Source organism: Salmo salar, chromosome 13 (assembly GCF_965601325.2).
Source record: "Salmo salar chromosome 13, fSalSal1, whole genome shotgun sequence".
Lineage (NCBI taxonomy): Eukaryota > Metazoa > Chordata > Actinopteri > Salmoniformes > Salmonidae > Salmo > Salmo salar.
Genome location: NC_138303.1, coordinates 106,858,501 through 106,885,879, shown reverse-complemented (window position 1 = coordinate 106,885,879; position 27,379 = coordinate 106,858,501). Strand labels below are relative to the sequence as shown.

The 27,379-nt window shown below is 40.7% G+C and overlaps 1 protein-coding gene across 2 annotated transcripts in view; it reads left to right on the top strand.

Annotated features, from left to right (window-relative positions):
* ccbe1 (collagen and calcium binding EGF domains 1) overlaps window positions 1–27,379 on the top strand; it is a 115,382-nt gene that overhangs the window by 49,279 nt on the left and 38,724 nt on the right. For both annotated transcript variants that reach the window (XM_014138844.3, XM_014138842.3), the window contains exon 3: window positions 25,125–25,177. In XM_014138844.3, coding sequence (XP_013994319.1) covers window positions 25,125–25,177 — 53 coding nt within the window. The remainder of the gene's footprint in view (window positions 1–25,124; window positions 25,178–27,379) is intronic.

Below are 27,379 nucleotides of genomic sequence, written 5' to 3'. Positions count from 1 at the left end.
GTCCCAATACTTTTGGTCCCCTAAAATGGGGGGGGATTATGTACAAAAAGTGCTGTAATTTCTAAATGGTTCACCCAAATTAAAGTTGACAGTCTGCACTTTAACCTCATAGTCATTGTATCATTCCAAAGTGCTGGAGTACAGACCAAAAACAACAAATGTGTCACACTCTCCCGATACTTTTGGAGCTAACTGTATATTTCCACACTATGATATTGTGAAAATTATGATAAATAAGAGTTGTTTGAAAAGACTGCCTGACATTTCAGCCTGTTTTGGTGGGATGGAGTTTTGGTCTGCCTGGTGACATCACCAGGTGGTAAATTAGTTAATAGACCAATAAGAGAGTTCGTAACCTCTCTGCCAATAACAGCTAGTTTTCTTTTTTCCCCTCCCCACTCAGACCACTCCCAGACAGTCCTAGAAAAATCCTTGCTTGAGAAATTGCTCTTTGCTAAGAAGTCATTTTGACCATATTAATTGAAAACAATCACAGTAAGGTACTTAATTGTTACCCAGAAATAATTTGATTTTGAGAAGAAGAAAAAATGGCTGCATTTGACCTTTAAATACAGAGGTGTAGTTTTTTGGGTTTCAACAGTAAATACGGTGAAAGATAAAGACCTCCAATGTAAATGTCCTGTAAGGATTCATGTATTTGGCTGTGAGTGAATCTAATCCCCTTGGAGAGCAGTATGGATCAACTGCTTAAGAAGCTCATTAAACAAACAGCACAGAGGTGAGGTGTGGTATTATGAACTCACTTTTAGATTTAATCAATACATGAATCAATGCAAAGTATTGACTGACTCTGAGTCTCAGACAGTTTTTGGAGCAGAGATGGGCTCTCATCACTTCTCACGGCAAGTCATTTCGAAAGAACTCTATGTTCAGTTTGAAAGGCAATCAGTTGTGTTGTGACAAGGTAGAGTAGGGGTGGTATACAGAAGATAGCCCTTTTGGTAAAATACCAACTCCATATTATGGCAAGAACAGCTCAAATAAGCAAAGAGAAATGACAGTCCATCATTACTTTAAGACATGAAGGTCAGTCAATATGGAACATTTCAATAACTTTGAAAGGTTCTTCAAGTGCAGTCGCAAAAACCATCAAGCGCTATGATGAAGCTGGGTCTCATGAGGACCGCCACAGGAAAGGAAGACCCAGAGTTACCTCTGCTGCAGAGGATAAGTTCATTAGAGTTACCAGCCTCAGAAATGGGCAATTAACTGTACCTCCAAGTGCACCACAGAGTTCAAGTAACAGACACATCTTAACATCAATGTTCAGAGGAGACTGTGTGAATCAGACCTTCATGGTCAAATTGCTGCAAAGAAACCACTACTTAAGGACACCGATAAGAAGAAGAGACTTGCTTGGGCCAAGAACCACGAGCAATGGACAATAGAATGGTGGAAATCTGTCCTTTGGTCTGATGAGTCCAAATTTGAGATTTTTGGACTTTGTGAGACGCAGGGTATGTGAACATATGATCTCTGCATGTGTGGTTCCCACCGTGAAGCATGGAGAAGGAGGTGTGATGATGTGGGGGTGCTTTGTTGATGACACTGTCTGTGATTTATTTAGAATTCAAGGCACACTTAACCAGCATGGCTACCACAGCATTCTGCAGCGATACGCCATCCCATCTGGTTTGCACTTAGTGGGACTATCATTTGTTTTTCAACAGGACAATGACCCAAAACACACCTCCAGGCTCTGTAAAGGCTATTTGTAGAAAATAGTACAAATAAAGAAAAACCCTTGAATGAGTAGGTGTGTCCAAACTTTTGACTGGTACTGTATATATCAAATGTTATTAGTCACATGCGCCGAATACATCAGGTGTAGACCCTACAGTGAAATGCTTATTTTTGAGTCCGTAACCAACAAGGCAGTTAAAAGGTGTTTAGTCCTAGGGTTCTTAGCTTATTGATGATCTTCGAGGGCACTATGGTGTTGAACGCTGAGCTGCAGTCAATGGATAGCATTCTCACACGTGTTCATTTTGTACAGGTGAGAAAGGGCAGTGTGGAGTGCAATAGAGATTGCATCATCTGTGGATCTGTTGGGGCGGTATGCAAATTGGAGTGGATCTAGGGTTTCTGGGATAATAGTGTTGATGTGAGCCATGACCAGCTTTTCAAAGCACTTCATGGCTGTAGACGTAAGTGCTACAGGTCGGTAGTCATTTAGGCAGGTTAGCTTAGTGTTCTTGGGCACAGGGACTATGGTGGTCTGCTTAAAACATGTTGGTATTACAGACTCGGACAGGGAGAGGTTGAAAATGTCAGTGAAGACACTTGCCAGTTGGTCAGTACAAGTCCTGGTTATCCGTCTGGCCCTGTGATTGTTGACCTGTTTAAAGGTCTTACTCACATTGGCTGCGGAAAGCGTGATCACAGTCTTCCGGAACAGCTGGTACTCTCATGCATGTTGTAACGGTTTTGACTTGAGGTTATCATTTATAGGGGTGCCATGTAGGTTGTGCCTACCAGAGAAAATATTGGTTTCTCCTTTTAGTTTGGGAGGGAATGAGTCCCATCTGGTCCGTCAAGTCTACACCAATACAAAGGACTCATGTAAAAGTCAGGATGGAAATACACTTTTCATAAACCCTTAAAACATTGGAAAGAACTTACAAAACAACTGTATTATTTTGCGTGGTTGTATTACTAACAATTGATCACACACACACATATAACAATATACAATAATGAGCTTTAAACAGCTCTAGTTCCTCCAGAAATGTCCTGTACCTCGGGCCTAAAAATAGTCCTGCCCGGTAAACAAGTTCATGGACTCAAGTGACCTTAGTCACGCAATGTTTGTCCGTTCATCCAGTGTAGCGTAAACCCAGTGTCAATCATACAATCAAAATTACAAATATTTTACCACACAACTATAAAGCGTATCACATCTTAATAAGTCCTCAACTACAACTAACTACATAAATCATCACGGTATACATCACACCAAAACAAGTGAAATACCATATACAAAAAGGCTGTAGTCAGTTGGTCAGTCAGACAAGCCAATCCGCCGACAGATCTCCAGCGGAGAAAGGCCACGAAAAACAACGGAGAGGTGTAGTCCACGGACGCAAAGAGTGGATCCGATCCTGGGTAGATTTGCTATTAGGCTACACAAAGCACACTTTTAAAGCAACACAACAAACGGAAGAGAGACGCTTCAGAACTGAGGGTTGAACACATCCTCATTCACGTCTCCATCATAACCCCACTTTTGCGCAGCTGATGCTGACTATTTAATTGGGAATTAAAGGGGAAGCACCCTATTGGAAGGAGAAGCACTATTTAATTGAGAATTAAAGGGAAAGCGCCCTATTGGAAGGAGAAGCACTGAGACGGGTCAGAAAAAATCAGGGCCGTCACAATGTTTCAGCGGTTTTTGCCTCGAAGCGAGCATAGAAGTAGTTTAGCTCGTTTGGTAGGCTCGTGTCACTGGGCAGCTCTCAGCTGTGCTTCCCTTTGTTGTCTGTAATGGTTTGCAAGCCCTGCCACGTCCGACGAGCGTAAGAGCCGGTGTAGTACGATTCGATCTTAGTCCTGTATTGACGCTTTGCCTGTTTGATGGTTCGTCGGAGAGCATAGTGGGATTTCGTATAAGCTTCCGGGTTAGAGTCCTGCTCCTTGAAAGCGGTAGCTCTAGCCTTTAGCTCAGTGCAGATGTTGCCTGTAATCCATGGCTTCTGGTTGGGGTATGTACGTACGGTCACTGTGGGGACGATGTCATCTATGCACTTATTGATGAAGCCAATGACTGATGTTGTGTAGCTTAAGAAAGAGAAGCTTAGGCCTAACTCCAGAGAGGGAGAGATATGCTGGTAGCATGCTACGATACCGACATGCATTTCTTTATGCCAGATGGCTAGTGCGTCTGCTATGCAGTTATTGACCTAGCTGCTCTGCATGGATAGAATTTCGCCAGCCCGCCTAGGCTTCATTGAAAATGGATGGGCCAACCCGCCTGCCACTTTCTGTCTGCGAGGACCTTTATGTGCTGCGATGACCCAATAGTTTTATTAAAAGGTAGTAAATAATGTAAGACTAAGCTATTGGGTTTCAATATGAGTGTAAGGTACGTTGTCTGTTACAGTAAAACATTACATCTTTATTTTGTTTTTTTATATAAACTGTATTGGTATATCTTAAAGCCACAGTCTGTAATTTTAGAAGGTTGGGTTCAGGTACTATTGTGCTGTAACTAACTAATGAAAAATTATTTTTTTATGCTTTTTGTGCATATATTTCTTCAGAAAGAGATCATATCTGGTTTCTAGAAACATGGGATGCTCTGTCAGCTAACTAGCGTGACGTCTTTGTTTTCTTGTGGACATTAAACTGGATGGTTATTTTCCTAAGCTCACTATTTGCTATAAATTCATTCTATCCTCTTGAGGATGTTATTATTATGAGATGAAATAGTAGGTCATTGGAGACTCAGTTCAACTCTCTCAGATTGTGTCCCAAATGGCTCCATATTCCCTATAGTGTACTACTGTAGACCATTAAAAGAAGTGCACTATATAGGGAATAGGGTGCCATTCGGGAAGCAGACTCTCTCAGTACACCATCACCAGGACATTACTACTGAGGCAAAATATAACCTTTCTGCAATACTGGGAAAGAAGCAACATTGTAGTGTGTTCACATGCTTGTCTGCATGTGTGTTTTTATGGTCATACATGTGTAACCAAAGGGTCTGTGAGGCATGACGAGACCATGATCAACATTATCAACGCCTCGTCCTTGGCTGAGATTTAAGGTCTCCACGAGCTGCTCTCCTAGTCTAAGTGGACTCCACCTCAACAGCCGCTTCCAAAATGGCACCCTGTTTCCTAAGTACTACATTACTTTTTGACCAGGGCCCATAGGGTGCACTATGTGGGAGAATACGGGGTCTGGCATTTGGGACGTAGCCCTGTAGCTCCTGCATCCCAAAAAGTCATCTGTTGAGCCACTAAATCAGGTTTAGTCACAGTGCAACTGTGTGGTGGTGGTGGAGCAGAGAGAGACTTATAATCAGATTGTTGCAGGTTCAAACCACTGGGGGGGAAAGGGACGTGAGAGAGGTTCTTAGCCCTGATCTGTCTCCATAAATCTAACCCAACTCATGTCTCCAGAAACCTACTAACTAATTCAGCCTGTGTTGACAAACGGTCCAATATGCTAGGGCAAAATATTATTATGACTCGGGGAAAACAGTCACCAACGGTAGAACACATAATAACTGTATGCATGTTACAACATTGTGGTACAGTTGCATGCTTCGTATCAACATGATTGCTGTTGATTTGTTTTCAGTGCAAATGGCACACAGTCTTTCAAGTGTTTTTACTTTGCACGGACCATTTAATTCACACAAGAAATGGGTATAGGCAAGGGAGATCCCATAATTTGTTATGTAGGATTTAACATTGGAAACACATGCCTGGCTGCCTGTGAGTGCGTGTTGGAGGTCGAAGAAGGCTTGGATACTGAAACAACCTACTGCTCTGTTGCCTCACCACCACCACCACACCTGAATAAAACCTAGAAACATCTGAAGTGTGTTTGCAGGCTATATTAAGTATTTACCGTCACTAAAATGTGAAGGTATTGAACGCAAGCAAGCATGACTGTTTGACTTCATGGTGCACATAGAATAGATAATCTGGTCTCCTTCTGAGAGAAACACATGGCATTGGTAACACTACACTTAAAGGCGACAGATATAGTGTGATCATCATGAGGGCAAATACATGCTTACAACATGAAAACAATGCAGATAATGTAGGGATTAAAGCCCATCGTAAAGTAAAGATTGGAGTAAAACATTATGACTACTATTCGTAGCATTTGGGATGTACATTTTGAATATCTACATTTAGTATGATATGGAATCTTTTCGTACAATATCATACAAATTGAACGATGTATAGTATCATACTGTATGTCTTAGAGGACATCTTTCTCTGAGACCAGGCTGCTTGTTGCTTCGTAATGACAAAGGTTAGGAGAATTTCTGTTGCCGGTTAGGAGAACTTACAACAAAGGTTAGGAGAATTTACGTAAAAGGTTAGGGTAATTAGGTTAAGGTTTGGAAAGGGGTTAGGGGAAGGGTTAGCTGAAATGCTACAGCACTCATGAGGACCGCCACAGGAAAGGAAGACCCAGAGTTACCTCTGCTGTAGAGGATAAGTTCATTAGAGTTAACTGTGGTGAAACTGCAACAGATACACAACACATTGTCACATTGCGTGATTTTTTTTCGCATACACTGACTAGACGCTAGCTAAGTTAATGTTGTTTTGTTCTTTTTGTTTTACTCTGCCTGCAAACACACTGGATGATTCAGAATCCATTGAAGAGCTTAAATGATTCATTGACGAGAGACACTTACGAACTCTTAGAAACATGTCGCTGGTTTCGGAGGATTCAAGCAGTGTTAAGGATAACAAACCCAAATCAACAAAACAAACCAAAGCCAAGTTGGCCAAGTGGTATCAACGGTGGCACCAAACCATCCCCAAGCAAGAGGGCGCGCGTGGAGAATGGGTAGAGGTTTACTGAAATGGATGTTGACTTGTTAAAATCCATCAATGTAAGGCTTGTCAAACTTGATATCTTGGATATATTATGAGGACATCAATGCATTATGTGCCGGTCTAGAATTCAGCCAACGTCAGATTGATGATCTAAGGAAAGAGAACATGGAGCTGAAAGGTACTGTAGACTCTATTCATAGCAAGGTGGTGGTGGTGCAAAGGGAGAACAAACAACTTAAAGAAACCGTGCTTGATGTACAGTGTCGATCAATGCGGGACAATCTAATATGTTCAGCAATACCAGAGAATGACAACAGCAGAAGCTGTGAGGACACTGTCTGAGAGTTTATGCCAACTCAACTGAAACTGCCCACTGATGTTGTGCGTAATGTCACTTTCTCTGGAGTCCATAGAATGGGTAAGGCCTCTGGGAATAAGCCACGGGCTATGTTTTGACAAATTGAAGCAAAAGGAAATGACGAAGAGCAGGGGCAGAGAACTCAGAAACACTGATTTTGGAATGAATGATCACTTCCCCACCGAGATCCATGAAAGGAGAAAAGAAATGTATCCCATCATGACCTGAATCAACGAGTATCCATGGTGATGGATAAACTTTACATCTTTGTATCGGGACTCTAGAGTAACTCCCTGGCTATTTTAATTAAATGTTCAAATCTGAGTTTGTTGTAGTGTATCATGACACCTTCAACTATAACAGATACATGCTCTATGCTATGTTCATGCTCTATTGATCTCCACTTGACAAGGAAAGGGTTGCATATAGCTCAGGTTAATGTATGTAGCCTTCCTAAAAAAACACATGAGGTTTTTAACTTGGTCAACATAAATAATATTCCTATTTTTGGCTTTGACCGAAACGCATTTAGATGCATCAGTAAATGATGGGCAAATAAACATTCAAGGATATAGTTTACTGAGAAGGGAAAGGAATCATAGATATTGTCTACTAAGAAGAGACAGGAATCATAGATATTGTCTACTAAGAAGAGACAGGAATCATAGATATTGTCTACTTAGAAGAGACAGGAATAGGAATGGTAGGGGTGTAGCATTGTACATTCAGAATCATATACCTTTTAAAGAGGAGGTATGACCTTAATGTGTGTCAAATAGAGGAACTATGGGCTCAAGTACATCTGCCTCACCAGGCAGCCATATTGGTGGGATGTGTGTACAGACCTCCTAGCTCGAAGGTGGCCTATCTGGATGACTTATGCACTGGGTTTGACCAGGCCACAGATAGCAACAGAGATGTATTTATCTTGGGTGAATTTTAATATAAATTGGAAGGATCATAATAATTCAAATAAAGCTACATTGATGCGATATGCCTGAGAACTGTGGTTTGAAACAAATGGTTAATGATACTACTAGATCATCAATTAAGTTGGGTCATCGTTCAGACACGTGCATTGATCTGATCTTCTGTAATATACCATTGTAATGTTTAAAAGCCAGATCAACGCCAGTGGGCTGGACAGACCATAATATTGTGACCATAACCATGAACACCAAGGTTCCAAATAAACGCCCAAGGATTGTGGTCAAGAGAAATTTTAAAACATTTAATCATGAGCTATTTCAAAATGATTTGGCTGCTGTACCCTGGGAGCTGATTTATCTAGAGGATGATTTAAATCACACTATAGAATGTTTTCTTGATTTGCTCACTGAGGTAATGGACCATCATGCCCCAGTAAGAAAGAGTACAGTTGGGGCTCGTCCATCTCCATGGATTGATGATGAACTGGGTGAGGCTTTTTCTCAAAGAAATGGTGCCAAAAGTCTTAGCAGCCAAATCTGAACTAGTAATTGATGTACAGAATTATAGAACATTACGTAATTATGCAGTTAAATTGAATCGTAAGAAAAAAACGTTATTTTACATCAATGCTTTTATTGATTGTAAAAATGATTCTAAAAAGGTATGGAATACAGTTAAGGGCCTACTTGGTACATCTATCTCTAGTGTGGAGGTTGGCGGGAGAACAATAACAAAACCAGCTGATATTGCCAATAATTTTGCAGATTTTTTTACAAAGAAAATTAATTTACTGAGCAATAACGTAAACACACATTCTTCCAGACAAGCTATTGTCCAATGGATTGATGATCATATTATGAGCAACAAGACCTGCTCTTTTAGGCTACAAACGGTGTCAGTAGGGGAGGTGTTAAACCTATTGAAGTCATTACCCGATGGTAAATCTACAGGTTATGATCTTATGGACAATTTTTTTTACTTCCCTATGCTGCTCCCCAGATTGCAGCTCCACTGAAATACATATTTATTTGGTCACTGGAAAAATGTTTGCAAATGTATGGAAGCATGCTAAACTGTGTCCTATTCCAAAAGACAGCAAAGAACCCATTACTCCAGCCAATAGTCGACCAATTAGTCTACTCCCTTCACTCAGTAAGATATTGGAGGGTATTGTGAGTAGACAAATATGGGAGTACATGGAAAAGAATGATCTGATTACAGCCAATAAGCATGCTTATCGCAAAAACCATTCCACTATCACTGCATTGGTTGACATGACTGACCAGTGGCTCAATGTTATGGATAATGGCAGGTTTGTGGGTGTACTATTTTTAGATTTTAGTGCAGCATTTGATTTAGTGGATGATGAAATCATTTTCACAAAATGAATGCATTATGGTTTTAAGGAGGTAGATATGACTGTACCCAGTTAAATGCTAACTGACAGGAAACAGTCCACCTATAGAAATGAATCATTTTCTTCCGCTCATGCTTTAAATTGTGGAATACCGCAGGGCAGCTTCCTTGGACCACTTCTTTATTTAATATATACCAGCAACCTTCCTTATGCCTTATCTGAAACTCAAGCTACTATATTTGCAGATGATACTACAATTTATACAGCAAGACAATCGGTTCAACAGGTACAGCAAGCGTTACAAGGAGATTTGGAGAATATCAGGGAGTGGGTTTGCCGGAACAAATTTGTTTTACACACCAAGAAAACCAAAGTTATCTTGGTCTGTTCCACCAGGAAAAGGCCAACACAGCATGGGATACAATTAAATATGGGGGGAGTACAAATTGAGGAAGTGGCAGAAACCACACTACTAGGAGTGCAGCTAGACAGCTGCTTATCATGGTCGTCTCAAATAACTCATCTATGTAATAAAAAAAAATATTAAAGTCAGGTGAACTACTGTTCTGTGGTCTGGGGAAATGCATCAGCAAGTGAAATTAGGAAGCTGCAGATTGCACAGAACAAAGCAGCAAGGATTGTTTTAAGGTGGAGATATGGTTCTTCTGTTGTAGACATGCGCAATGCTCTTGGTTGGTTATCAATCAACAAGATAACTGCAAAAAAAGTATTTTATTTCATAATATACACCATTTCAAACGGCCAAACTCTATTCACAGCGGTATTCAGTTGGTAAGAGACAGACATTCAGTAAATACTAGGAATAGATTGTCCACCATCTGTGTGTTATCCAGACAGAAAAGAGAAATAGGCAAAATAACATTTCAATAGAGCAATAAAGAAATTGAATAATTTAACTGAGCAAACCAGAAACCTTTCAATATATACATTTAAACAATACTTTAAAACCATTTAAAAATAATACATAGGAAAGTTGTGCTGGACTATGGTAGATGAAGAATCTATATATATTTTTAGACTGAGTATTTATCAGGTCAATATGTTAGTGTATTATGTCTGTTTGTAACAGTGTGTTATATGTGAAAATGTGTTCATATTATAAATTGTATTTTAATGTTTAAGGACTCTTGAAAGATTTAGTCCAAATGAGGACTAAAAGAGATCCAAATATAAATCAAACTCGAACACACAACCATCCTCCCCAACCAACCTCCACACTTTAGTTTCGGTCTTAAGTAACCAGACCGTTATTCCATTTGTATCAAAATGTAACATATCATCCTTAATGGAGGTACAAAAACGTACATAAAATAGCAAACGTCTATTTAATTTTGCCAGGCTGGCCTATAGCACATAACACATGCTGATAACGTGTAATAGTGCATTCTATGCCGAACCCCATTTGTGTTGTTGCTTAGATTTGAGCCGTGGCAGTGTGAGATACAGCAGGTCACCATAGCAAGGCCTCTGTAGCAGATCTGTGTTGGTCTGTGTTGGTATTAGCTCCTTGTGGGAGAGGAGGAGGGGATGGGAGAACATTGTCTATAAAAATACATCCTACCTCCCGTCCACCATTTCATTATAGTTCACTGTCCTCAGCCTCAGCATCACGTTGGTGTTAGGTGTCTTAGGCTTTATGCTAGGCCAATGTGATGAGGTGCTGTGGGAGTGATTCATATGGTTTTAAAGGATATTAGAAGATAGAACCCCAAGCCTCGTCTTAATATAAACAATCTGTAATGTATAATACCGTTTCTACATTGTATTCAACAGTAATATTTATACTTCATTTCCATAATCTTCCAGTAACTCACAAATCTCTTTGTGTTGTGGTGAATCATTTACAACTGTGTAAAGTGGAGGATTTGAGGGTCAAAGTATTCACTATAGCAGTTGCGGCTCTCTATCAGGAGTTGCAGAAGACTGACTGTAATTCAATGGGTTACTCCCTCTGATCTGAGCCTAGTGCTACACAACAGGCCAGAGAAAGCACAGAAATCTGCCTTTTTGGCAGTATGATTGTATTTGACAGTATGTTATGTTTTTGACTAATAAAAGTTCTAAATATGCTTTATGAGTAGTTCAAAAATCTAGAGTTTAAAATTATACGTGATTTCAATGGGGCTTTCTCCATTCTCATCTCTTTTATAAGATACCGTTGCACAAATAATATACTTATATAAGCCTACACTAGCACTGGTCCCAGGCTGTGTTAGCTAGCTAAGATAGTACATTTAGCTAGCTAACTAGCTATTAGCATTAGCGGCTAACACAATTTATTTTAGCCACAACTTGCTAAGAAAATACAAAATTGCACATTGTAATTTGCAAACCGTAAGATACACAAATCAATAGTGTAATTAAACAGTGCTATCTGACCATGCAGACGCCAGAGTGAACGGCAAGTGAAGTGCTCTCATTACTCCATGGTCGAGCAACAACATGCTCTCCTTGAGTGACAGAGGTCAGGGCTTTGTGCGGGGAGCATCATGCAACAGGAGGAGAGGGAGGAAAATTACTCATGTAGCGAACGTAATCAACTATAAAAATGGACATTACATGTGCTGGATTTGCATATCACATGCATTGTTGCATCAGTAGGAGAGTTTTGGAATTCCTGAGTTTACTGAGACCATAGACCATGGCCTCTGCCCAGTGGTGTAATAATTAGTATTTTTGGGTATCTGTACTTTACTTTACAATTTATATTTTGGACTACTTTTACTTCACTACATTCCTATAGAAAATATTGTACGTTTTACTCCATACATTTTCCCTTGTTACATTTTGAATGCTTAGCAGGACAGAAAAATTGTGAAATTCACTCACTTATCAAGATAACACGTGGTCATCCCTACTGCCTATGGTCTAGCGGATTCACTAAACACAAATGCATCTTTTGTAAATAATATCTGAGCGTTGGAGTGTGCCCCTGGCTATACGTAGATTTTAAAAACAAGAAAATGTAGCTGCCTGCTTTGCTTAATATAAGGAATTTACTTTTGATACTTAGGTATATTTTAGCAATTACATTTACTATTGATACTCCGGTATATTTAAAGCAAAAACTTTTAGACTTACTCAAGTAGTATTTTACTGGGTGACTTAAACTTGAGAAACTTTCTATTAAGTATCTATACTTTTACTCAAGTATGACATTAAGTCATTGCCTTCATCAATAAGTGCATTGATGACGTCGTCCTCACAGTGACCGTACGTACATACCCCAACCAGCAGCCATGGATTACAGGCAACGTCTGCACTGAGCTAAAGGCTAGAGCTGCCGCTTTCAAGGAGCAGGACTCTAACCCGGAAGCTTATAAGAAATCCCACTATGCCCTCCAACGAACCATCAAACAGGCAAAGCATCAATACAGGACTAAGATCGAATTGTACTACACCAGCTCTTATGCTCGTCAGATGTGGCAGGGCTTGCAAACCATTACAGACTACAAAGGGAAACCCAGCCAAGAGCTGCCCATTGAAACGAGCCTTCCAGACGAGCTAAACTACTTCTATGCTTGCTTTGGGGCAAATATCACTGAAACATGCATGAGAGCACAAGTTGTTCCCGGAATACTGTGTGATCATGCTCTCCGTAGCCGATGTGCTTAAAACCCTTAAACAGGTCAACATTCGCAGTGCCAGACTGTAACACCAACATGTTTTAAGACCACCATAGGCCCTGTGCCCAAGAACACTAAGGTAACCTGCCTAAATGACTACCGACCCGTTGCACTCACGTCTGTAGCCATGAAGTGCTTTGAAAGGCTGATCATGGCTCACATAAAACCATTATCCCAGAAACCCTAGACCCACTCCATTTTGCATACCGCCCCAACAGATCCATAGATGATGCAATATCTGTTGCACTCCACACAGCCCTTTCCCACCTGGACAAAAGGAACACCTATGTGAGAATGCTATTCATTGACTACAGCTCAGTGTTCAACACCATAGTGCTCTCAAAGCTCATCAATAAGCTGAGGACCCTGGGACTAAACACCTCCCTCTGCAACTGGATACTGGACTTCCTGATGGGCCGCCCCCAGGTTGTAAGGGTTGGTAACACATCCGCCACGCTGATCCTCAACACTGGGGCTCCTCAGGGGTGCGTGCTCAACGACGAGACAGCCTATAGGGAGGAGGTCAGAGACCTGGCCGTGCGGTGCCAGCATAACAACCTCTCCCTCAACGTGATCAAGACAAAGGAGATGATTGTGGACTACAGGAAAAAGAGGACCGAGCACGCCCCCATTCTCATCGACGGGGCTGCAGTGGAGCAGGTTGAGAGCTTCAAGTTCCTTGGTGTCCACATCACCAACAAACTACCATGGTCCAAGCACACCAAGACAGTCGTGAAGAGGGCACGACAAAACCTATTCCCCCTCAGGAGACTGAAAAGATTTGGCATGGGACCTCAGATCCTCAAAAGGTTCTACAGCTGCATCATTGAGAGCATCCTGACTGGTTGCGCTACTGCCTGGTATGGCAACTGCTCGGCCTCCGACCGCAAGGCACTACAGAGTAGAGGTCGACCGATTTTATGATTTTTTTCAACGCCGATACCGATTATTGGAGGACATGTATGTATGTATGTATGTATGTATGTATGTATGTATGTATGTATGTATGTATGTATGTATGTATGTATGTATGTATGTATGTATGTATGTATGTATGTATGTATGTATGTGCATATGTATGTATATATTTGTAGTAATGACAATTACAGCAATACTGAATGAACACTTATTTTAACTTAATATAATACATCAATAAAATCCAATTTAGTCTCAAATAAATAATGAAACATGTTCAATTTGGTTTAAATAATGCAAAAACAAAGTGTTGGAGAAGAAAGTAAAAGTGCAATATGTGCCATGTAAAAAAGCTAACATTTAAGTTCCTTGCTCAGAACATATGAAAGCTGGTGGTTCCTTTTAACATGAGTCTTAAATAAAATCGGTCAGAGACTCCAGCCACCCAGACTATTTGCATTGCCCCCACCTCCCTCTCCCCCTCTTTTTCACCGCTGCTACTCTCTGTTGTTATCATCAATGCATAGTCACTTTAACTCTACCTACATGTACATATTACCTCAAATATCCGGTGCCCCCGCACATTGACTCTGTACGGTACCCCCCTGTCTTGCTATTGTTATTTTACTGCTGCTCTTTAATTACTTGTTACTTTAATTTCTTATTCTTATCCATATTTTTTTTTAAACTGTGTTGTTGGTTAGGGGCTCGTAAGTAAGCATTTCACTGTAAGGTCTACACCTGTTTTATTCGGCTCACGTGACTAATACAATTTGATTTGATTTGGGTCCACAACTGCCTACATTAATGAGTGTTCTTTGCTGGTGTTAAACCTATATGAAAACATGATACATACAGTGTAATTCAGACCCCTCGTCTTTTTCCACGTTTTGTTACGTTAGAGCCTTATTCTAAAATGTATTAAATATTTTTTTTCCCTCATCAATCTACACACAATACCCCATAATGAAATACCTTTTTTATTCAGACCCTTTTCTATGAGACTCGAAATTGAGCTCAAGCGCGTCCTGTTTCCATTGATCATCCTTGAGATGTTTCTACAACTGGATTGGAGTCCACTTGTAATAAATTCATTTGATTGGACATGATTTGGAAAGGCACACAGCTGTCATATAAAGTCCCACAGTTGACAGTGCATCTCAGAGCAAAAACCAAGCCATGAGGTCGAAGGAAATGTCCGTAGAGCACCGAGACAGGATTGTGTCGAGGCACAGACCTGGGGAAGGGTACCAAACATTTCTGCAGTATTGAAGGTTCCCAAGAACGCAGTGGCCTCCATCATTCTGAAATGGAGACTAGACCTAGACTAGAGCTTCCTAGAGCTGGCCGCCCAGCCAAACTGAGCAATCGGGGGAGAAGGGCCTTGGTCAGGGAGATGACCAAGAACCGATGGTCACTCTGACAGAGCTCCAGAGTTCCTCTGTGGAGATGGGAGAACATTCCAGAAGGACAACCATTCTCTGCAGCACTCCACCAATCAGGCCTTTATGGTAGAGTTGCCAGACAGAAGCCACTCCTCAGTAAAAAGCACATGACAGCCCACTTAGTTTGCCAAAAGGCACATAAAGGACTCTCAGACCATGAGAAACAAGATTCTCTGGTCTGCTGAAACCAAGATTGAAGTCTTCGGCCTGAATGCCAAGCGTCATGTCTGGAGGAATTCTGGCATCATCCCTACGGCAAAGCATGGTGGTGGCAGCATCATGCTGTGGGGATGTTTTTTCAGGTGCAAGAACTGGGAGACTAGTCAGGATCAAGGGAAAGATGAACAAAGCAAAGTACAGAGAGATATTTGATGAAAACCTGCTCCAGAGCCCTCAGGACCTCAGACTGGGGCGAAAGGTTCACCTTCCAACAGGACAACGACCCTAAGCACACAGCCAAGACAACGCTGGAGTGGCTTCAGGACGATTCTCTGAATGTCCTTCAGTGGCCCAGCCAGAGCCCGGACTTGAACCCGATCGAACATCTCGGGAGAGACCTGGAAATAGCTGTGCAGCGACGTTGCCCAACCTGACAGAGCTTGAGAGGATCTGCATAGAAGAATGGGAGAACCTCCCCAAATACAGGTGTGCCAATCTTTATAGCATCGTACCCAAGAAGAATTTGAGGCTGTAATCGCTGCCAAAGGTGCTTCAACAAAGTGCTGAGTAAAGGGTCTGAATACTTATATAAATGTGATATTTGATTTGTTTTTGATTTGTAATTAATGTGCAAAATTGTCTAAACCTGTTTTTGCTTTTTCATTATGGGGTATTGTGTGTAGATTGATTGAGGAATAAAAACAATTTAATACATTTTAGAATAAGGCTGTAACGTAACAAAATGTGGAAAAAGTCAAGTTGTCTGAATACTTTCCGAATGCACTGTATTTTGAAAGCTGAGAAACAGCCCTTTCAAACAGCCCTTTCAAGTACCACATCAATGCAATAGTACCACATCAATCAAATGGTAATCAGTCAAAATCACCTCTGAAAATGTGTCTTTATTGGCTTTTTTCCCCAAACTGTCATTTACACAACTTCATAATGAAGAGAAACATGTTATTGAGCATATTGACTCTTCCTTTTTAAGGATTGATCATCTGAAATCAGAATAGCAAAAACCTTTTACTGTGAATGAGTTATAGCCATTTTAGTGACTGGTGGTAATTTCCTGGAATTCCATGGAATGTTCTGTGATCATACACTTTCTTATCTGGATAGTATATTAAACATATACACTAAGTGTACAAAACCATAGGAACACCTGTTCTTTCCATGACGTAGACTGACCAGGTGAATCCAGGTGAAAGCTATGATCCCTTAACTATACATTCATGTACGTACTACCTCAATTGGGCCGACCAACCAGTGCTCCCGCACATTGGCTAACCGGGCTATCTGCATTGTGTCCCTCCACACACTACCCGCCAACCCCTCTTTTACACTACTGCTACTCTCTGTTCATCATATATGCATAGTCACTTTAACCATATCTACATGTGCATACTACCTCAATTGGGCCGACCAACCAGTGTCTGTATGTAGCCTTGCTACTTTTATAGCCCCGCTACTGTATATAGCCTCGCTAATGTTATTTTTCACTGTCTTTTTACTGTTGTTTTATTTCTTTACTTACCTATTGTTCACCTAATACATTTTTTGCCCTATTGGTTAGAGCCTGTAAGTAAGCATTTCACTGTAAGGTCTACACCTGTTGTATTCGGCGCACGTGACAAATACATTTTGATTTGATATTGATGTCACTTGTTAAATCTCCTTCAATCACTGTAGATGAAGAGACAGGTTAAAGAAGGATTTTTAAGCCCTGAGACAATTGAAACATGGATTGTGTGTGTGTGCCATTCTGAGTGAATGGGCAGGACAACAGATTTAAGTGCCTTTGAACGGGGTATGGTAGTAGGTGCCAGGCGCACCAGTTTGAGCGTGTCAAGAACTGCAACACTGCTGGGTTTTTCACACTCAACAGTTTCCCTTGTGTATCAAGAATGGTCCTCCACCCAAAGAACATCCAGCCAACTTGGCATAACTGTGGGAAGCATTGGAATCAACATTGGCCAGCATCCCTGTGGAATGCTTTCGACACCTTGTAAATTCCATGCCCTGACGAATTGAGGCTATTATGAGGGCAATATTATTTGTTTTGTACAAAAATATTATACATTTTATTTTGTCTTAAATTTGATAAGGAAAGACATACACAAGTAATATAATATGAATACAACAATAACTTTAGTGAAAGAATAAGGTTAAGAGAATACATTATTTCATTCAAACCTGAAAACAAAGTGCAAGCTATCATAACCATGAGATTGTATACAACAATCATATTGTAATGAAAATGTAACTGGAATTACAACATTTTATAAGAATATAATAAGACATATAATAACAATCGGCTTTTACAACCTCAAATTCTTCTTACACACACTCCACTAGGCCTATAGCCTAATACATTCCCCTAGGCCTATAGCCTAATACATTCCCCTAGGCCTATAGCCTAATACATTCCCCTGGGCCTATAGCCTAATACATTCCCCTAGGCCTATAGCCTAATACATTCCCCTAGGCCTATAGCCTAATACATTCCCCTAGGCCTATAGCCTAATACATTCCACTAGGCCTATAGCCTAATACATTCCACTAGGCCTATAGCCTAGTACAGACCTGTATCTATCCTACCATGCCTTTCTAAGGTCTTCGAAAGCCAAGTCAACAAACAGATTATCGACCATTTCGAATCCCACCGTACCTTCTCCGCTATGCAATCTGGTTTCAGAGCTGGTCATGGGTGCACCTCAGCCACGCTCAAGGTCCTAAAAGATATCATAACCGCAATCGATAAGAGACATTACTGTGCAGCCGTATTCATCGATCTGGCCGAGGCTTTCGACTCTGTCAATCACCACATTCTTATTGGCAGACTCAACAGCCTTGGTTTCTCAAATGATTGCCTCGCCTGGTTCACTAACTACTTCTCTGATAGAGTGCAGTGTGTCAAATCGGAGGGCCTGTTGTCCGGACCTCTGGCAGTCTCTATGGGGGTGCCACAGTGTTCAATTCTCGGGCCGACACACTTCTCTGTATACATCAATGATGTCGCTCTCGCTGCTGGTGATTCTCTGATCCACCTCTACGCAGAAGACAACATTCTGTATACTTCTGGCCCTTCTTTGGACACTGTGTTAACTAACGAGCTTCAATGCCATACAACTCTCCTTCCGTGGCCTCCAAATGCTCTTAAATACAAGTAAAACTAAATGCATGCTCTTCAACTGATCACTGCCCATACCTGTCCGCCCGTCCAGCATCACTACTCTGGACGGTTCTGACTTAGAATATGTGGACAACTACAAATACCTAGATGTCTGGCTAGACTGTAAACTCTCCTTCCAGACTCACATTAACCATCTCCAATCCAAAATTAAATCTAGAATCGGCTTCCTATTTCGCAACAAAGCATCCTTCACTCATGCTGCCAAACATACCCTCGTAAAACTGACCATCCTACCGATCCTCGACTTCGGTGATGTCATCTATAAAATAGCCTCCATCACTCTACTCAACAAATTGGATGCAGTTTATCACAGTGCCATCCGTTTTGTCACCAAAGCCCCATATATTACCCACCACTGTGACCTGTACGCTCTCGTTGGCTGGCCATCGCTTCATATTCGTCACCAAACCCACTGGCTCCAGGTCATCTACAAATCTCTGCTAGGTAAAGCCCCACCTTACCTCAGCTCACTGGTCACCATAGCAGCACCCGCCCATAGCAGGCACTCCAGCAGGTATATCTCACTGGTCACCCCCGAAAGCCAATTCCTCCTTTGGCCGCCTTTCCTTCCAGTTCTCTGCTGCCAATGACTGGAACGAACTGCAAAAATCACTGAAGCTGGAGACCCATATCTCCCTCACTAGCTTTAAGCACCAGCTGTCAGAGCAGCTCACAGATCATTGCACCTGTTCATAGCCCATCTGTAAACAGCCCATCCAACTACCTCATCCTCATACTGTATTTATTTATTTACATTTACATTTACGTAATTTAGCAGACGCTCTTATCCAGAGCGACTTACAAATTGGTGCATTCACCTTATGATATCCAGTGGAACAACCACTTTACAATAGTACATCTATATCTTTTTGGGGGGGAGGGTGGGGGAGTTAGAAGGATTACTTAATCCTATCCCAGGTATTCCTTAAAGAGGTGGGGTTTCAGGTGTCTCCGGAAGGTGGTGATTGACTCCGCTGTCCTGGCGTTGTGAGGGAGCTTGTTCCACCATTGGGGTGCCAGAGCAGCGAACTGTTTTGACTGGGCTGAGCAGGAACTGTGCTTCCGCAGAGGTAGGGAGGCGAGCAGGCCAGAGGTGGATGAACGCAGTGCCCTTCTTTGGGTGTAGGGACTGATCAGAGCCTGAAGGTACGGAGGTGCCGTTCCCCTCACAGCTCCGTAGGCAAGCACCATGGTCTTGTAGCAGAGGCGAGCTTCAACTGGAAGCCAGTGGAGTGTGCGGAGGAGCGGGGTGACATGAGAGAACTTGGGAAGGTTGAACACCAGACGGGCTGCGGTGTTCTGGATGAGTTGTAGGGGTTTGATGGCACAGGCAGGGAGCCCCGCCAACAGCGAGTTGCAGTAATCCAGACGGGAGATGACAAGTGCCTGGATTAGGACCTGCGCCGCTTCCTGTGTGAGGCAGGGTCGTACTCTGCAAATGTTGTAGAGCATGAACCTACAGGATCGGGTCACCGCCTTGATGTTAGTGGAGAACGACAGGGTGTTGTCCAGGGTCACGCCAAGGCTCTTAGCACTCTGGGAGGAGGACACAATGGAGTTGTCCACCGTGATGGCGAGATCATGGAACGGGCAGTCCTTCCCCGGGAGGAAGAGCAGCTCCGTCTTGCCAAGGTTCAGCTTGAGGTGGTGATCCGTCATCCACACTGATATGTCTTCCAGACATGCAGAGATGCGATTCGCCACCTGGTTATCAGAAGGGGGAAAGGAGAAGATGAATTGTGTGTCGTCTGCGTAGCAATGATAGGAGAGACCATGTGAGGATATGACAGAGCCAAGTGACTATTTATTTATTTATCTTGCTCCTTTGCACCCCAGTATCTCTACTTGCACATTAATCTTCTGCACATCTACCATTCCAGTGTCTAATTCCTATATAGTAATTACTTCACCACCATGGCCTATTTATTGCCTTACCTCCCTTATCTTACCTCATTTGCACTCACTCAGGGGCGGAAAATCGCGGGGGGGGCGGGGGGGACACGACCCCCCCATCCTGGGAAAAATATGATTTGTCCCCCCCAATATATCACTGAAACATAACTATGTAATTTAAATAATATTAATAATACGCAATGAAAGCAATTGTGCTGATTATAGACACTTAACAGCACGTTTTTAAGTTTCAAAAGATTGCGACCCCCCCACCCTTTTCCTCACAATGGTTTGATCCACTGGCAAGGTAACAGAGGGGTCGTAGCCACTGTCTGAAAGGCACTCAATGAACGTAACTGACGTGAGGTTAATCCAGTCAATCGCGCACACACACTAGCTGAATATGCACAGCTAGCGCGCAAATATTAACTATTAAGCTAGCTAGTACCTATTCCATTTATGTGGCCTCGTCAAAGATGGAATCTTTGCTATGGTCAATTTATTCCGAGATCAGCATGCAGATGACGTAAGTTAGTGCTTCAAAGTCCCTGTGATAAGGTTAGCGATAAACTGATTTAACCCAGGTAGCAAAGATTATAGCAAACACCACTGAAACTGAATTGGTGTTCGCAAGCTTTGCAAATTCAGCTATTGTTGGAAGCCAGCCAATATGAAACAAACTATTAAAATTACAAAAGGTTGCAGCATATGTTGTGTAAATGGTGAACTCATACAGCTGTCAACTCTTGTCATTTTAATCCGTTTCACATTTGCTAGCTACCTTTTAGATCGAAGCCCAAATAGAATGATAAAAGATAAGATGATAGAAGCCCATCTCCTACTGTAAATAACCAACACACTGTGTGTGTGTGTAGCCAGCCAGCCAGGTAGAAAAATGGCAGAAAAATAAAAGACGGACATCAGAGTATTTTTCAGTACACCAAAACGCAAAGTAAGAACCCTAGTAGCCTAATATCTCAAAGACTAGTTGATAAAATGTTCATAAGAAACAAATGAAATTCTAATGGAAATGTTTCACAATGATGTCATTAGGCAGAGCAGGCAACAGATTGCACACAGACAGCAGAGTTGGGGACAGATATGCAGGGACAGACTGGCAGAGACAGGGAGTCTCAGGTAAGTTTGTTGAGTCTTTGTTTGTCAACATTATGAAAGGTTCTCCATTTTTTTTACTTGTAAAATAGGAACATAATTGGAAAATGCCATGGATACCCCCACTCTCAACTTAAACTGGTGACTGAACTAAGATTTGTTAAAGGCAATGGTATTGCTGTTGTGAATAGTTGTGTAGTTTTGGGTACCGGTAGTTAGGAGTACGGCAAACACCTTATTTCTTTGGTTCCTCAATATACATTTACCATATTACAATGTAGGCTATGTGTTACAGCACTACTTTTGGTGTCCCCCTCAGGAATTGCTCTTGAGAAAATGTCATGTAATTGTCCCCCCCAAAGTTGATATCAGATTTTCGCCCCTGCACTCACTGTATATAGATTTTTCTTTTTTCTACTGTATTATTGACTGTATGTTTGTTTATTCCATGTGTAACTGTGTTGTTGTATGTGTCGAACTGCTTTGCTTTATCGTGGCTAGGTCGCAGTTGTAAATGACAACTTGTTCTTAACTAGCCTACCTGGTTAAATAAAGGTGAAATATATATATTTTAAATACATTCCACTAGGCCTATAGCCTAAAACATTCCACTAGGCCTATAGCATAACACATTCCACTAGGCCTATAGCATAAAACATTCCACTAGGCCTATAGCATAAAACATTCCACTAGGCCTATAGCATAAAACATTCCACTAGGCCTATAGCCTAAAACATTCCACTAGGCCTATAGCATAAAACATTCCACTAGGCCTATAGCCTAAAACATTCCACTAGGCCTATAGCATAAAACATTCCACTAGGCCTATAGCATAAAACATTCCACTAGGCCTATAGCATAAAACATTCCACTAGGCCTATAGCCTAAAACATTCCACTAGGCCTATAGCCTAAAACATTCCACTAGGCCTATAGCCTAAAACATTCCACTAGGCCTATAGCATAAAACATTCCACTAGGCCTATAGCATAAAACATTCCACTAGGCCTATAGCATAAAACATTCCACTAGGGCTATAGCCTAAAACATTCCACTAGGGCTATAGCATAAAACATTCCACTAGGCCTATAGCCTAAAACATTCCACTAGGCCTATAGCATAAAACATTCCACTAGGCCTATAGCATAAAACATTCCACTAGGCCTATAGCCTAAAACATTCCACTAGGCCTATAGCCTAAAACATTCCACTAGGCCTATAGCCTAAAACATTCCACTAGGCCTATAGCATAAAACATTCCACTAGGCCTATAGCATAAAACATTCCACTAGGCCTATAGCATAAAACATTCCACTAGGCCTATAGCATAAAACATTCCACTAGGCCTATAGCATAAAACATTCCACTAGGCCTATAGCCTAAAACATTCCACTAGGCCTATAGCCTAAAACATTCCACTAGGCCTATAGCATAAAACATTCCACTAGGCCTATAGCATAAAACATTCCACTAGGCCTATAGCATAAAACATTCCACTAGGCCTATAGCATAAAACATTCCACTAGGCCTATAGCCTAAAACATTCCACTAGGCCTATAGCCTAAAACATTCCACTAGGCCTATAGCCTAAAACATTCCACTAGGCCTATAGCCTAAAACATTCCACTAGGCCTATAGCATAAAACATTCCACTAGGCCTATAGCCTAAAACATTCCACTAGGCCTATAGCCTAAAACATTCCACTAGGCCTATAGCATAAAACATTCCACTAGGCCTATAGCATAAAACATTCCACTAGGCCTATAGCATAAAACATTCCACTAGGCCTATAGCATAAAACATTCCACTAGGCCTATAGCATAAAACATTCCACTAGGCCTATAGCATAAAACATTCCACTAGGCCTATAGCATAAAACATTCCACTAGGCCTATAGCATAAAACATTCCACTAGGCCTATAGCCTAAAACATTCCACTAGGCCTATAGCATAAAACATTCCACTAGGCCTATAGCCTAAAACATTCCACTAGGCCTATAGCATAACACATTCCACTAGGCCTATAGCCTAAAACATTCCACTAGGCCTATAGCATAAAACATTCCACTAGGCCTATAGCCTAAAACATTCCACTAGGCCTATAGCATAAAACATTCCACTAGGCCTATAGCCTAAAACATTCCACTAGGCCTATAGCCTAAAACATTCCACTAGGCCTATAGCATAAAACATTCCACTAGGCCTATAGCATAAAACATTCCACTAGGCCTATAGCATAAAACATTCCACTAGGCCTATAGCCCAATAAAGGAAGCGTCAGAATGGAAACAAATTAAAAGCATGGAACAAAGGGGAAATAACACTAACAATCTGAGCTACTGGGTGATGGACTAGGAGTCCCTTTACCACAAGAACTAACTGGGGAAAACGGCTCGTGTTAATGACTGGAGCGGAATCAGTGGAATGGTATCAAATACATCAAACACATGGTTTCCTGGTGTTTGATGCCATTCCATTTGCTCCACTCCTGTGCCCTTTACTGCTTCTTTCACATGCATTGCTTGCTGTTTGGGGTTTTAGGCTGGGTTTCTGTACAGCACTTTGAGATATCAGCTGATGTACGAAGGGCTATATAAATACATTTGATTTGATGATTTGATTTAGTACGTATGTCTGGTTAGTACAGTATATCTATGTACGTGTCCTGTGAGGGTGTGATTGTACCTCAGTATTGTTGTCCTGATCTCAATGACAGAGCTGTCAAAATTGTGAGAAACCTTTCCGGTCCAGTTGAGCTACCTCACGGTGACATAATTCACTTTTAGTCTCTGCACCGAAACTCACTCCTACTAATGACCCATTGGCATCAGTCGTTACTATGGCAATTCAAGATGGCGCTACCCATACCTCTATTTTTATTTAATTTTTTTCCTTTATTTAACTAAGCAAGTCAGTTAAGAACAAATTCTTATTTACAATGACGGCCTACCGGGGAACAGTGGGTTAACTGCCTTGTTCAGGGGCAGAACGACAGATTTTTACCTTGTCAGCTCGGGGATTCAATCTAGCAACCTTTCAGTTACTGGCCCAACTCTCTAACCACTAGGCTACCTGCCGCCCCTAATAAACGTTGTTCGAGATTACAATACTGAAAATAGAGATGTTTCTATGTTACAAAGCACGTGTTTAGGGTTGGTGGATTGAATCTCTTTCCTCAGCGTAACTTCTTGAAGTGTTTCCGTTCCCGTTAACAAACCAAACATTGAAATACCGTTATTGAAGGTAAAGTAAAAACCCAAACTGGGCCGCGCATCAACACCGGTGTATATAGTAAAATAGCTGGCATCCACTGATATCCGGCTCAGTCTTGAGGAGAAGATGTTTATGATATTATAACAACCTACACAGTCACAGCACAACTTAACATTAGGAATCGTTATGAGCATGTCAAATTGTATTTATGAGTAGAACGAGAGCTTCAACTGTCCATTTTTAATTTGACCACAAATATCATTCTGGGTCACAAAACTTTTGTAAAATTGTTTAAGGCGTGTCTTTTGACTCTTTTTTTTTTGTGTGCTTTGCTTGATCTTTTTCAGGAAGAAATGTTGTGAGGGGTTTAAGTTTGTGCTGGGCCAGTGCATTCCTGAAGGTATGGAACCGTTCCCAATCTGCATCCCAAATGGCTCCCTATTCCCTACATAGTACACTACTTTTGGCCAGAGCCCTATGGCACCCTATTCCCTACATAGTACACTACTTTTGGCCAGAGCCCTATGGCACCCTATTCCCTACATAGTACACTGCTTTTGACCAGCCCCGTACTGCACTATGTAGAGAATAGGGTGCCATTTGGGATGTAGATTTATGTCTTTCTTGTGTGTTTGCTTAGATATTTTTGGAAAGCATTCCCTGGTGTTCATAGGTTTGTGTCTCTGGCTTAGCCCATAAACCATTAGATTGATATGCTGTCATTTTGACCTTTCTGTTATTATAACCTTTCTGTTATTATAACCTTTCTGTTATTTTAACCTTTCTGTTATTATAACCTTTCTGTTATTATAACCTTTCTGTTATTTTAACCTTTCTGTTATTATAACCTTTCTGTTATTATAACCTTTCTGTTATTTTAACCTTCCTGTTATTATAACCTTTCTGTTATTATAACCTTTCTGTTATTATAACCTTTCTGTTATTATAACCTTTCTGTTATTATAACCTTTCTGTTATTATAACCTTTCTGTTATTTTAACCTTTCTGTTATTTTAACCTTTCTGTTATTATAACCTTTCTGTTATTTTAACCTTTCTGTTATTATAACCTTTCTGTTATTATAACCTTTCTGTTATTATAACCTTTCTGTTATTATAACCTTTCTGTTATTATAACCTTTCTGTTATTTTAACCTTTCTGTTATTATAACCTTTCTGTTATTATAACCTTTCTGTTATTATAACCTTTCTGTTATTATAACCTTTCTGTCATTTTGACCTTCCTGTTATTATAACCTTTCTGTCATTTTGACCTTCCTGTCATTTTGACCTTTCTGTTATTATAACCTTTCTGTTATTATAACCTTTCTGTTATTATAACCTTTCTGTTATTTTAACCTTTCTGTTATTTTAACCTTTCTGTTATTATAACCTTTCTGTTATTTTAACCTTTCTGTTATTTTAACCTTTCTGTTATTATAACCTTTCTGTTATTTTAACCTTTCTGTTATTATAACCTTTCTGTTATTATAACCTTTCTGTTATTATAACCTTTCTGTTATTATAACCTTTCTGTCATTATAACCTTTCTGTTATTATAACCTTTCTGTTATTATAACCTTTCTGTTATTATAACCTTTCTGTTATTATAACCTTTCTGTTATTATAACCTTTCTGTTATTATAACCTTTCTGTTATTATAACCTTTCTGTTATTTTAACCTTTCTGTTATTATAACCTTTCTGTTATTATAACCTTTCTGTTATTATAACCTTTCTGTTATTTTAACCTTTCTGTTATTTTAACCTTTCTGTTATTTTAACCTTTCTGTTATTATAACCTTTCTGTTATTTTAACCTTTCTGTTATTTTAACCTTTCTGAAAGAGCGTACGAAAGCATGCCAGGTGTTTAGTGATTTTAAAGTACACTTATTTCATTACTGTGGGATTTAAAGTACACTTATTTCATTACTGTGGGATTTAAAGTACACTTATTTCATTACTGTGGGATTTAAAGTACACTTATTTCATTACTGTGGGATTTTGATAAACCACATGTTCTGTTAAAATGAGTCCATTGGCAAGTGCCGTCTTAATGTGTGTAAAAGCGTTTTCTTCAAGCATGACATATGATAATCATATTGTTATGAAAGGCATCATTCATCTTACTAAGTATTCAGTGACTGGAGACTTCAATTCTATTCAACTTTATTGGTCCTCCAATTACTAATGTGCTTTAAGATATGAGAGACAATGACTTCAAAGTGCAGTGTCATAAACAAAAGTAATAAGTATGAAACCATCTGCTAAAAGCAGGAACTGGAATCAGACCTGTGTTTGATCGCTCTATTCATACATAACTGGTGCCATCTAGCCTGGTCCCAGATCTGTTTTGTGTTGTTTTATGCCAACCGTAGGAGATGCCTGGACATCACAAACAGATCTGGGACCAGGTTAGGTGCTGTCATAGTGCAGTTAGTCAGTCCTAGCTGTGTTTGTAAGACGGAGGAGTATCTCTATACCAGTCCTAGCTGTGTTTCTGATAGAAGCGTCTATGTGTGTCTACAGATTATGGCGTGTGTGTACAGATTATGGCGTGTGTGTACAGATTATGGCGTGTGTGTACAGATTATGGCGTGTGT